Genomic DNA, 13,886 nt, shown 5'->3' on the forward strand with positions numbered 1-13,886 from the left:
AAGTATTAATAACTAAATAGAACAATAACCATGTAAAGTCAGAGCAGACCTGTATGCCCTTTAAAACAGTATCTTATGTTATGGTAGACATAAGACATAAATTCAGCTTTCAATCTTCTTCGTAAGTTTGTAAACAAAATAGTTATTCTGGTCATACAAGAACAAACTAATAAATTGAAATACCTGAGTAGTCCTGAAAAATAGTCACCTGATGCTTGTTAGGTAAACAACACAAGGAAAAGTAGAATACCATGGCTGAAACCATCAACCTGTTCCTTCTGGTGAGATTTTAGGGAGGAATATGGATTTCTTTTTTGATGAAACCTCGTCCTCCGACGAAGTAAGCAGCCTTCCCCTCACTTCGTGCTATCTTGATCGTTGGCCAAAACTTGTTCCTTCTTTCTATGTCTTCCGGGCTGAGATGCTCGGCGAAACGCATACCATGGCTCTGAAGGAATGCGTTCTTCCTGGCAGCTTTCCAGACAGCATCCCTGTAGAATCTGGTAGTGAATAGGATGATGATACCCCTGGGTCTTGAATCGTTTTGCTGTTGCTTCTTGCCGAGGCGATACACAATGTCGGTGGTATCACCAACTTTGTTCTTCTCTGCAGGCAAAACTTCTTGGCAGATAGCCTCTCCTCGCACATCTTCATTCTCCACCTCTGGCAAACCGTAGAGTCTCAGGTTCCAATTTCTTGTGTATTGTTCCAGATCAGTGAGACGTCTATGGTAGACATTGTTATTCTTTTCCACCCTTTCCACATTTTTTCAACTTTTGCCACTCTCGTTTTCACATCCTTAATTTCACCACATGCAAACTCCAGTCTTTTTCAAGCCTTCGATAACCATGGTGTTCGCGCCTACCATTTTCTCAATGGCGTCACACCTGGAGTTGATGAGTAAAGGAGAGGGTAGCCACGATGTCAGAGTTCATGTTGGGTTTTTTGGAGGGTGGATGTTTGCACGGAGTAACCGGTAAAGAGGGGAATTCGTCATCTTCAACAGCATTCAAAAGCATGATATTATCCAAAGGCCAAGCGTAGTTATGGCAGTTGTCTATAAGCACGTTTCTCTCTTGTTGATTAGCAATAGAACGGCTAACTTCTTCCTTTCTTTTTTTGTCATGACTTTGCATGGACATGCTGAAATAAATGATCCAATTATCATTCCAGTCACAGGAAAGGTCTTATATCTTGAACAAATAAAAATAATAATGACTAAACTTTTTTTTTCACAATCTTTCTGAAGTTTGGTTCGGAGCTCGGTAAAAAAAAAGCGTCTGTTCAAGCAGCCACCTTGGCACCTCAACAATGCTAAACCAATGGATACATTTAATTTCACATGACAACCTTGTAACAATACACCTTGACAGTAAAATCACAGTAGGCCTACTTTACTTCCAACAGGGGGCGTTGTAACACAATATGTTGCTATACACTGAGTATTCAAAACTGAACAGCTGATCTTTCCATGACATAGACTGACCAGGTGAAAGCTATGATCCCTTACTGATTTCACTTGTTAAATTCACTTCAATCAGTGTAGATGAGGGGGAGGAGACAGGTTAAAGAATCATTTTTAAGCCTTGACACAATTGAGACATGGATTGTGTATGTGTGCCATTCAGAGTGTAAATAGGCGATACAAAATATTTAAGTGTTTTTGAACGGGTATGGTAGTAGGTGCCAGATGCATCAGTTTGTGTCAAGCAACTGCTGTTTTTTTTGCACTTAACAGTTTCCTGTGTGTATCAAGAATGGTCCACCGCCCAAAGGACATCCAGCCAACTTGACACCACTGTGTCAAGCATTGGAGTCAAGAAGCATTGGAGTCAAGAAGCATTGGAGTCAACATGGGCCAGCATCCCTGTGGAATGCTTTTGACACCTTGTAGAGTCCATGCCCTGACAAATTGAGGCTGTTCTTAGGGCAAAAGGGGTATTCGAGGGGCCGTTCATATAATGGAAATGCTTGTCCTCAACGATGGTAGGCAGGCGAGATCAGGTGGGAACATTCTAGCCAATGAGAGGGCAAATACGCGTGTGAAGAATTTTCCTATGATTGTGTGCTTGAGTTTCTATAGATTTTTTCCATCTTAAATTTAAACCAGATACACTTGAGAGTATACTGGTATATCAGTCTGGGTAATAAAAAAGATGTGTTATGTAATTCACTACTGATGCTGTGTGTTGGTGCCCTGACAATTTGTCTTCATACCAGAATGACTGAGACAAGGCTTTTCATGGTGGCCTAAGTGGTTTCATTTGTTGATTCTCTTGTGTTGATGTTTCTCTTTTATCAGTAATCAGATAAGGTCATGTTCGTCTTCCTCTAAACCAGATTAAATAAATGTAGGGGGGGGGTAGTCATCAAACCAGAGAGAAACTCCAGGGAGGGGTAATCCTTTGGCCCCCCTGTGAAATGAACACAAAGAATATGTTTCAGTTTTCTCAGAGGGCAGGTGTTTGTGAAAGGGGAAACATGTAAACAGTTGGATACTTTGATGATCTCAGACTTTTTATCATTACGTAATATTAGACAGTATGCTTTATATATTAGAAATTGTCATACATTGGGGTAAAAAGTTTCATAGGTTATGAGGCAATGTTTTTATGGAGGACTGGTAAAAATATAAGGGCCTGACCATTCGGTATCTAGTATAAGAGGCAATCTTTTAGTCTATGAACATCTGTATTGCTGTTGGCATTCACTGGTGCTTTACTCTTGATCAGTTTCCAGACTGGACACTGCATTGCAGGGCTGACTCATGTAGTTCAAAGTTATTAGTCTTCTACCTGCTGTTGCTCACCACTACCACCCCCACTCCATGCACCCCTCATACCCCCCACAGTCTGTGAGACTCAAAGGTGCCCTCTGCACTCCGGCCTGGTCTGGATATCTGCTGGGAGGGTTAGGTCTACAGTGAGCTGCACCCCAGACCCAGAGCTGACGTGTCCCCCTGAGGAGCTTTACACCGGGCTCCCCGGTCTCCAGATGGAATTTCCTGTGTCTGGGGGGGGGGGGGGGGCTCCTCCTCCTCCTCCAACATCATCATAGCTCTCTCTCTCAGGGAAAGGACTGAAAGGAAACCTGGGAGAGCAGTAACCAGCACACTCTGGCGCTTGGTGTTTAACTAGTCACCACTATGTTGTTTCCTGCCCTCATTGTTATAGATAGGGAGGAAGGATGAGACATCGCAAACCCTGGTTTGCCCTTTGTCAGTCTTCATTTCCCATTACGTCAGTCTTCATTTCCCATTCTATTTTGGTCAATGTCGAGTCTGTATCTAAATGAAAAGGTTTGTTGAATCACGACTCAAACATTGTACTATTAAAAGGAAATGGAAAAATAAACGTATTTTGGAACCACCGTAACTCATTTCTCTTTGTCTTCAGAGCCCAGAGTGAGACACTGAAGACCAGGACTGAGGCCATCACAGATCCAAACACAGACCCCAGTACTGTCTCGTACCCTGGAACACCTATCAACCAGGACATAGTGAAGGAGAAGAACAGAAGAGGGCTATTATACTGACCAAAGATGAGAAGAACATGGTATGGTGCAACACATAATACTCAAATATACACTACCAGTCAAAAGTTTTAGAACACCTACTCATTCAAGGGTTTTTCATTATTTTTACTATTTTCTACATAGTAGAATAACAGTGAAGACATCAAAACTATGAAATAACACCAATGGAATCATCTAGTAACCAAAAAAGTGTTGAACAAATCAAAATGTATTTTATATTTGAGATTCTTCAAATATCCGCCCTTTGCCTTGATGACAGCTTTGCACACTCTTGGCATTCTCTCAACCAGCTTCACCTGAGATGCTTTTCCAACAGTCTTGAAGTAGTTCCAACATATGCTGAGCACATATGCTGCTTTTCCTTTACTCTGTGGTCGGACTCATCCCAAAGCATCTCAATTTGGTTGAGGTCGGAGGAATGTGGAGGCCAGGTCATCTGATGCAGCACTCCATCAATCTCCTTCTTGGTCAAATAGCCCTTACACAGCCTGGAGGTGTGTTGGGTCATTGTCCTGTTGAAAAACAAATGATGGTCCAACTAAGCCCAAACCAGATGGGATGGCGTATCGCTGCAGAATGCTGTGGTAGCCATGCTGGTTAAATAAGTATATAATATACAGTGCCTTGCGAAAGTATTCGGCCCCCTTGAACTTGGGACCTTTTGCCACATTTCAGGCTTCAAACATAAAGATATAAAACTGTATTTTTTTGTAAAGAATCAACAACAAGTGGGACACAATCATGAAGTGGAACGACATTTATTGGATATTTCAAACTTTTTTAACAAATCAAAAACTGAAAAATTGGGCGTGCAAAATTATTCAGCCCATTTACTTTCAGTGCAGCAAACTCTCTCCAGAAGTTCAGTGAGGATCTCTGAATGATCCAATGTTGACCTAAATGACTAATGATGATAAATACAATCCACCTGTGTGTAATCAAGTCTCCGTATAAATGCACCTGCACTGTGATAGTCTCAGAGGTCAGTTAAAAGCGCAGAGAGCATCATGAAGAACAAGGAACACACCAGGCAGGTCCGAGATGCTGTTGTGAAGAAGTTTAAAGCCGGATTTGGATACAAAAAGATTTCCCAAGCTTTAAACATCCCAAGGAGCACTGTGCAAGCGATACTATTGAAATGGAAGGAGTATCAGACCACTGCAAATCTACCAAGACCTGGCCGTCCCTCTAAACTGTCAGCTCATACAGGGAGAAGACTGATCAGAGATGCAGCCAAGAGGCCCATGATCACTCTGGATGAACTGCAGAGATCTACAGCTGAGGTGGGAGACTCTGTCCATAGGACAACAATCAGGCGTATATTGCACAAATCTGGCCTTTATGGAAGAGTGGCAAGAAGAAAGCCATTTCTTAAAGATATCCATAAAAAGTGTCGTTTAAAGTTTGCCACAAGCCACCTGGGAGACACACCAAACATGTGGAAGAAGGTGCTCTGGTCAGATGAAACCAAAATTGAACTTTTTGGCAACAATGCAAAACGTTATGTTTGGCGTAAAAGCAACACAGCTCATCACACCATCCCCACTGTCAAACATGGTGGTGGCAGCATCATGGTTTGGGCCTGCTTTTCTTCAGCAGGGACAGGGAAGATGGTTAAAATTGATTGGAAGATGGATGGAGCCAAATACAGGACCATTCTGGAAGAAAACCTGATGGAGTCTGCAAAAGACCTGAGACTGGGACGGAGATTTGTCTTCCAACAAGACAATGATCCAAAACATAAAGCAAAATCTACAATGGAATGGTTCAAAAATAAACATATCCAGGTGTTAGAATGGCCAAGTCAAAGTCCAGACCTGAATCCAATCGAGAATCTGTGGAAACAACTGAAAACTGCTGTTCACAAATGCTCTCCATCCAACCTCACTGAGCTCGAGCTGTTTTGCAAGGAGGAATGGGAAAAAATTTCAGTCTCTCGATGTGCAAAACTGATAGAGACATACCCCAAGCGACTTACAGCTGTAATCGCAGCAAAAGGTGGCGCTACAAAGTATTAACTTAAGGGGGCTGAATAATTTTGCCAGCCCAATTTTTCAGTTTTTGATTTGTTAAAAAGGTTTGAAATATCCAATAAATGTCGTTCCACTTCATGATTGTGTCCCACTTGTTGTTGATTCTTCACCAAAAAATACAGTTTTATATCTTTATGTTTGAAGCCTGAAATGTGGCAAAAGGTCGCAAAGTTCAAGGGGGCCGAATAATTTCGCAAGGCACTGTATATATTATAATGACTCCCAAACCCGCATGTGGGAGTGTAATCATCGCCTGAAACTAATTAGCATAACACAACGGACATAAATATCCCTAGAAAATATTCCTATTCATGAAAATCACAAATGAAATATATATATTGAGACACAGCTTAGCCTTTTGTTAATCACCCTGTCATCTCAGATTTTCAAAATATGCTTTACAGCCAAAGCTAGACAAGCATTTGTGTAAGTTTATCGATAGCCTAGCATAGCATTATGCCTTGCTAGCAGCAAGCAACCTTGTCACGGAAATCAGAAAAGCAATCAAATTAAATTGTTTACCTTTGATGAACTTCGGATGTTTTCACTCACGAGACTCCCAGATAGATAGCCAAAGTAAAAAAAAATCCCCAAAAGAGGCGAAATAGCTCCGTTTGTTCTTCACGTTTGGCTGAGAAATCGCCCGGAAATTGCGGTCACCACAACACCAAAAAATATTCCAAATTAGCTCCATAATATTGACAGAAACATGGCAAACGTTGTTTATAATCAATCCTCAAGGTGTTTTTCTAATATCTTTCGATAATATATCCGTCGGGACAATTCGTTTTTCAGTAGGACCGATTGGAGTAATGGCTACCACTGTATTTTACGCGAGAATCTCTCTCGGAGCCACCATGTGACCACTTACGCAATGTGGCCGCTTACGGCTATTCTTCAACAGAAATGCGTAAAACTACGTCGCAATGCTGTAGACACCTTGGGGAATACGTAGAAAGCGTCCGCTCGTTGATGGCACATTCACAGCTGAATAGGGACTCATTGGAACGCAGCGCTTTCAAAACCTGGGGCACTTCCAGATTGGAGTTTTCTCAGACCTTCGCCTGCAACATCAGTTCTGTTATACTCACAGACAATATCTTTACAGTTTTGGAAACTTTAGAGTGTTTTCTATCCAATGCTGTCAATTATATGCATATTCTAGCATCTTGTCCTGACAAAATATCCCGTTTTTAAACGGGAACGGGTTTTTTTTCTCCAAAAATGAAAATACTGCCTCTAGAGTCGCAACAGGTTGTGTGCCTTGAATTCTAAATAAATCTCTGACAATATCACCAGCAAAGCACCCCCACACCATAACACCTCCTCCTCCATGCTTTAGGGTGGGAGATACACATGCAGAGATCATCCGTTCACCCACACCGCGTCTCACAAAGACACGGCGGCTGGAACCAAAAATCTCTAATTTGGACTCCAGACCAAATGACACATTTCCACTGGTCTAATATCCATTGCTCGTGTTTCTTTGCCCTAGCTAGTCTCTTTGAGGTTGACATGTGTCTATTACTTGAACTCTGTGAAGCATTTATTTAGGCTGCAATTTCTGAGGCTGGTAACTCACATGAACTTGTCCTCTGCAGCTCTGGGTCTTCCAATCCTGTGGTGGTCCTCATGAGAGCCAGTTTCATCATAGCACTTGATGGTTTTTGAGACTGCACATGAAGAAACTTTCAGAGTTCTTGAAATGTTCCATATTGACTGATCTTCATGTCTTAAAGTAATGATGGACTGTCGTTTCTCATTGCTTATTTGAGCTGTTCTTGCCATAATATGGACTTGGTCTTTTACCAAATAGGGCTATCTTCTGTATACCACCCCTACCTTGTCACAACACAACAACTGATTGGCTCAAACACATTAAGAAGGAAAGAAATTCCACAAGTTAACTTTTAAGAAGGCACACCTGCTAATTGAAATGCATTCCAGGTGACTAACTGACTAGGTATCCCCCTTTCCCTTTTACCGTATGAAGATGGTTGAGAGAATGCCAAGAGTGTGCAAAGCTGTCATCAAGGCAAAGGGTGGATACTTTGAAGAATATCAAATATATTTTGATTTGTTTAACACTTTTTTTGGTTACTACATGATTCCATTAGTGTTATTTCATAGTTTTGATGTTTTCACTGTTATTCTACAATGTAGAATATAGTAAAAAAATAAAGGAAAACCCTTGAATGAGATGGTGTTCTAAAACGTTTGACCAGAAGTGTACATCAGGAGCCTTATACGTAGTGTGTAGTAGCTATGTGAGGACTCTCAAATGCACCTTGTGAGAACCTAGCCTGAAAGTGTTATGCAACATAGCACTGTGGTAATGGTTTTGTTTCATCCCGTAAGGCCACCTTAGAGAAAAACCTGCCAGGCCTTTAGGTCCGACCAGACGGAGTATGAGCGGTTTCTGGATCACATGACTCTCTGGCTCCAGGAGCACCAGGAACAGGCAGTGGAGCTGTTCAGCCTGTGTGATACAGACAGCACTGGTACCATCGGCCCCGAGGACTTTGAGCAGGGTAATCCATCCCTCTTCTGGTCTGTTACACCCTCATTCCCAGCCAAATGACCCAATATCTGCTGGAAAATCTATCTCAAAGCTTTCATCTGGGGCTCATGGCTGCAATTAAGGTATGTCAAAGGATTACCTCATAATGAGTTCAAATACTCTTTTCAATGCTAGTAGTTCACTCCAGCATGTTTCAGTGAGTTCCATTTGGAAATGTTGTGATGATTCTTTCCACTGTAGACCCCTTGAAAAGTAAGGTCAAATGTAACTGGCTGTTCTCAGCTCCTTTAAATGTAACATAAAGAAAACCACCGTGGCAAGCGATTACAAAACGTTTTATGAGACTCCTGAGTCAGTCCTATCTGAATGCCACTGACTGTGTGGGCTTTATTGAAGATATATAAGTGCTTATGGTCAGTGTTCTGATTCAGACTGCTTAGAATGCAAACACTTGTTCATTTCCTGGAGAGCTTGTAAGTGGCCCTCTCACCCCCCACAGATAACAGCTCATCCTGGGAAATAAAAACAGAACAATGTTCCTTTTGTCCTTCAGGCCCCAGACATTGAGTTTACTGTAAGTTTCTTCAGGAGAAAACATTAATCCTTCAGAAAGTTGGAGCCAAGGAGAACCAAGGAGCACAGTCAGCCTTATATCCAACATTCAGGCCTCTTTTATTTATTTATTTAAATTTGATTGAACCTTTATTTAACTCTTGGCTAATGCCTCTGTGGATAGAGCCATTCAATCGCTGATTCACAGGAGAGATAGCATCATCATTGGTATAAGAATCACTATCTAGGGGATTAGCACTTTATAATTGACATATAAAAGCCACAATTTCTGTAGATTGTCGCTGGTATAAAAAGAAAAAGGTTCAAATTGTAAATCCCTTACATCCTTAGGTATGACAGATTTGGGGATTCCATGTCTGCAATTTCAGCTGGATCTGCTGCCTCAGCTACTGAGGAGAGGCAACAATGGGGAGAATGATTACAGGGACATGAGCAACCAACTACAGAGAGTAATGTAAAGCAAAATCAGCATTTTATACTATTCAAATCAAATCAAATTGTATTTGTCACATGCGCCAAATACAACCTTACTGTGAAATGCTTACTTACAAGCCCGAACCAACAATGCAGTTAAATAAAAGTAACAAATAATTAAAGAGCAGCAGTAAAATAACAATAGCGAGGCTATGTACAGGGGTGCCGGTACAGAGTCAATGTGTGGGGGCACCGTTTAGTCGGTGTATTTGAGGTAATATGTACATGTAGGTAGAGTTATTAATGTGACTATACATAGATACGTAATAACAGAGAGTAGCAGCAGTGTAAAAGGGGGGGGGGCAATGCAAATAGTCTGGGTAGCCATTTGATTAGCTGTTCAGGAGTCTTATGGCTTGGAGGTAGAAGCTGTTTAGAAGCCTCTTAGACCTAGACTTGGCAGTCCAGTACAGCTTGCCATGCGGTAGCAGAGAGAACAGTGTATGCCTAGGGTGGCTGGAATCTTTGACAATTTTTAGGGCCTTCCTCTGACATCGCCTGGTATAGAGGTCCTGGATGGCAGGAAGTTTGGCCCCAGTGATGTACTGGGCAGTACACACTACCCTCTGTAGTGCCTTGCGGTTGGAGTCCGAGCAGTTGCCATACCAGGCAGTGATGCGACCTGTCGGGAAGTCCAGGATCCAGTTGCAGAGGGAGGTGTTCAGTCCCAGGGTCCTTAGCCTAGTGATAAACTTTGAGGGCACTATGGTGTTAAACTCTGAGCTGTAGTCAATGAATAGCATTCTCACATAGGTGTTCCTTTTGTCCAGGTGGGAAAGGGCAGTGTGGAGTGCAATAGAGATTGCATCGTCTATGGATTTGTTAGGGCGGTATGCAAATTGGAGTGGGGTCTGAAGTTTCTGGTATAATGGTGTTGATGTGAGCTATGACCAGACTTTCAAAGCACTCAGAGCACCTTCAAAGCACCTGCCTAAATGGTCGGTAGTCATTTAGGCAGGTTACCTTAGTGTTCTTTGGCACAGGGACTATGGTGGTCTGCTTAACACATGTTGGTATTACAGACTCAGACAGGGAGAGGTAGAAAATGTCAGTGAAGACACTTGGCAGTTGGTCAGCACATGCTCGGTGTAAACGTCCTGGTAATCAGTCTGGTGAATGTTGACCTGCTTAAAAGTCTTACTCACATCGGCTGCGGAGAGTGTGATCACACAGTCATCCGGTATAGCTGATGCTCTCATGCGTGTTTCAGTGCTGGCAAACAAGTCCTGTAGCTTAGCATCTGCTTCATCTGACCACTTTTTTATTGACCGAGTCACTGGTGCATCCTGCTTGATTTTTTGCTTGTAAACAGGAATCAGGAGGATAGAATTATGGTAAGATTTGCCAAATGGAGGGCGAGGGAGTGCTTTGTACACGTGTGTGGAGTACAGGTGGTATAGAGTCCCCCCCCCCCTTTTTCCCCCTGCACATTTAACATGCTGGTGGAAATTTGGTAAAAACAGATTTAAGTTTCCCTGCATTAAAGTCTACGGCCACTAGGAACGCCGCCTCTGGATGAGCATTTTACTGTTTGCTTATGGCAGTATACAGCTCATTGTGTGTGGTCTTAGTGCCAGTATCGGTCTGTGGTGGTATGTAGACAGCTATGAAAAATACAGATGAAAACTCTCTCCGTAGATAGTGTGGTCTACAGCCTATCATGAGATACTCTACCTCAGGCAAACAAAACCTCGAGACTTCCTTAGATATCGTGCACCAGCTGCACCAGCTGTTGTAAGACGTCAGCCATCCTCTCCGGCGCCATTCTACACACACTCCATTCTCAAACCTAGTTTGGATGTCTGAGCATGTTTCTATTGGTTTCTATTGATGTTTTATCATTCTGTTTGAAAGAGTGGAGGGTAAGGATGAGAGAGAAGAGAATGCTGTTCTCTGCTGTTTGGAGATCACTAGAGAGAAGCTACAGCCCAGTCCTAACTGTCAGCTGGGATTGTGGAACCCACCACCTCCTGAGACAAACAGGTAAGACATTCACATACACTACATACTGCACAAACAAGCACTCAGACATACAGTATCTATACACACAGAAATACTCATGCTACAGTACATCACAGACAGGTCCACTTAAAATGAACTCCCATTGAAAATACACGTCAGCCATTTATGTTTATGCGGAGGTTCGAAGTCGCCTGTGTAAAATGAGGCAAAGCTAAAGGCCAACAATTTGTTGTTTCATAAATTGAAATTGAATGAATTTTTTCACAAATTCTTGTGGTTCAATTGGAACAAACAAGCAGCACTGATGAACAGTAAATATGTAGGATCTGCCCACAAATTGCTGCTATACCAAAACAGCCAGTCTGTGAGGTTAACCATGACAACCAACCCTCTCAGGACAAAGCTATTTCTGACCATGTAACTCTGTGATCAGCACTAAATCACTTTGGGACACATCTCATAAAGACCTTGTATTGCACAGTAAGGAGTATAAAATAGCATAGCAGATCATAAGAGACAGTATATTTATCATCCACCTACTCTATTTCCAAACATGTTCCAGGTTCATTCTTCTGAGTATCAGACTTATACCATTTGACTACGGAGGAGCCCATCCAGGGAGGTTTGAGGTGGTTTCTTCCCAGGAGCACCAGGGTGTCCAGCCTGTTCAGGGTGATCGAGGAGCGGGTTGGGATCCAGACCACCAGCCTGCAGCTGTTCAGGACCAGAGTTCCCTCCCAGGAGTCCTTCCTACCGCCAGACAGCTCTCTGGGGGAATGTGGCTCCATTGGAGGCCCTGAGGATTCACCCAGACAGGCAACACTGTTCTATGACTACAGGCTGGAGTTCACTGACTGCCCCATCCTCAAATGTGACCACAACTTTGGTTCTAAGCAACCTCAGATTGGGGAGGACTGCTTTGCATCAAGGCTGTCTAGGTGACCTGTATAACTTATAGTATCAGCTGTGTAACTTATTATATCAGCACTTTTTTGATGTACAGATTTATCTTTGTGTGACTAGCACTATGAAGCAATTACAGCTGATAATTGGCTGTGTTTAGCTAATGATTAAATCTGATAGTTAAAAGTGCATTCATGTCAGCGTTATACCAGGGGAGAAAATGGACGACTTGGGCAGAACACTCCTCACAATCAGCAGCTTCTGACATAGTTTTGTGTTTACCTGCAAGCATGAAGTATGCAAAGTGTGAGATTGCTTTTTTTAATGCCAAAACAACCATTTTCCTCAGGGCCTCAGGGGAGAACCCTGGGTTGTGTCAAATTGAGTAGTGTAGTGGAAAGTGCTGCTCGAGTGGAAACCAAAGGGCACTATAAATGGCGGCTCTTGTGGTGGTCCCTGTGTGAGACACACCCTTGGTTCCCTGCTCCCTCCCCCCGTTTAAAAGCACTTGGTCAACAGCTGGAGTCCTCATTCACCCCAAAGTGTGCCGTTGCTTTATTTGGCCTTGTTACGTCTCACGTCGTAGAGTTCAACCATCTGGGGATGCAGGTTGTACCGTCTGTGAGGCAACAACCTCTATGGGTAGAAGGCAATGTAGGGATTGGGGAATAACTCAGGAATTTTGGAGCTCTCATTTTGTTTTAAAATCTAAATAACATTTATTTAATATGGTCAAAAATACTGGACAATATAAGTATAAAAAATGGAATACTATTTTATTTGTCATCAATAAAATTGAAGACTTAACACTGTTAAGAGAGATTGTTGACTTAAAACTGTCAGTCATTTGTTTATAAACATTTCATAAACAGTCATAAGTTATAGTGTCACTGTCACCACATGGGAAAAGTCAGAGATGTTTAGCAGTGAGCTTGTGATACCTCCAGAAATCCATATTAGATTATCACTGAGATCCACTGAAATGCCTTATAGATAACCATAGAGTCCATGACAACCTTTCCTTATACTGTAGTGCTTCAGAAAGTATTTCACTAATAGCACTTCAGTAAATATCCAAAGTATACAGCCACTACGACATAAGGATGAGTCATTGTTTTTACTCAAAAAATACATTATAATTTACAGTTCTATAAAAATGTTATATTTGCATAAGTTCTTATGGGTTTTGGCATTTGTAAAGCTGAGCAATCTTCAGACAGAATGCTGTGCACTAGCCATTTGTCAGTAGATAGTGTCCTTGAAGACAGTGAAATAACTTAACCTGCTCGAATCAACTGCCTGAACCTCAGTTCTTTTCTACTCTCCCAAACCCAGTGTTTTCTGGGTACGAAGGACAGCTCACATGCAGATTTAAACACTTCTGCAAAGCTGTCTGGACCATGTCGTTGATACACATGTATTGTTTGCGTTTGAATTTGCATTCATTCAAAAGGGGTGCTTCAGAGAAGACTTGAGCAATAGTGGATTCAGTCTAGTGGTTTCATCCTCATTTCAGTGTCCTCCTGTTCATTCTATGTACAGTAAAGCTTCATTTCAAATACTCAGTGAGAAGTGATTATTCACCGAAACAAAATAAACAGTCAAGTGTCTTTTATCCTTTGGTTGAGGAACACGTCTCGTAAAGTACTGACAGACAACTAAGGTCCTTAGTTGGATAAAGAGAGAAGATTAAGCTCCCTTCTGAGGGTCAAAGTTCACGTGGGGAAGCCTCCAATGAAACCTTTCTTCCACTCAGCACGTGATCACTGAGCTCTTCCCCGTTGATTTGGACTCATTTTTGGCCACCAGCAATCTGAGGGCATCTCCAGATGAACGAATGAGCTCTCTACCACTGTGACGGAGAGAACGAGTGAGAACGTCAGAGG

At 42.2% G+C, this 13,886-nt stretch overlaps 1 protein-coding gene and 2 long non-coding RNA genes across 4 annotated transcripts in view; 2 read left to right on the top strand and 1 right to left on the bottom strand.

Moving 5' to 3' along the window:
* Positions 1 to 3,279: 3,279 nt before the first annotated feature.
* LOC135554401 (uncharacterized) lies at positions 3,280 to 8,088 on the top strand. Its single transcript, XR_010457692.1, has 3 exons — positions 3,280 to 3,298; positions 3,396 to 3,554; positions 7,926 to 8,088. It is a non-coding gene; the product is annotated as an uncharacterized LOC135554401 (long non-coding RNA).
* Positions 8,089 to 10,999: 2,911 nt separating this feature from the next.
* Positions 11,000 to 12,816, top strand: LOC135554400 (uncharacterized). The gene is made up of 2 exons (XR_010457691.1): positions 11,000 to 11,118; positions 11,660 to 12,816. It is a non-coding gene; the product is annotated as an uncharacterized LOC135554400 (long non-coding RNA).
* Positions 12,760 to 13,886, bottom strand: part of LOC135554387 (ras-associating and dilute domain-containing protein-like) — a 32,443-nt gene continuing 31,316 nt past the window's right edge. For both annotated transcript variants that reach the window (XM_064986675.1, XM_064986674.1), the window contains exon 15: positions 12,760 to 13,852. In XM_064986675.1, coding sequence (XP_064842747.1) covers positions 13,753 to 13,852 — 100 coding nt within the window. In that variant the 3' untranslated portion in view covers positions 12,760 to 13,752. The remainder of the gene's footprint in view (positions 13,853 to 13,886) is intronic.

Source organism: Oncorhynchus masou, chromosome 14 (genome assembly GCF_036934945.1).
Source record: "Oncorhynchus masou masou isolate Uvic2021 chromosome 14, UVic_Omas_1.1, whole genome shotgun sequence".
NCBI classification, from domain to species: domain Eukaryota; kingdom Metazoa; phylum Chordata; class Actinopteri; order Salmoniformes; family Salmonidae; genus Oncorhynchus; species Oncorhynchus masou.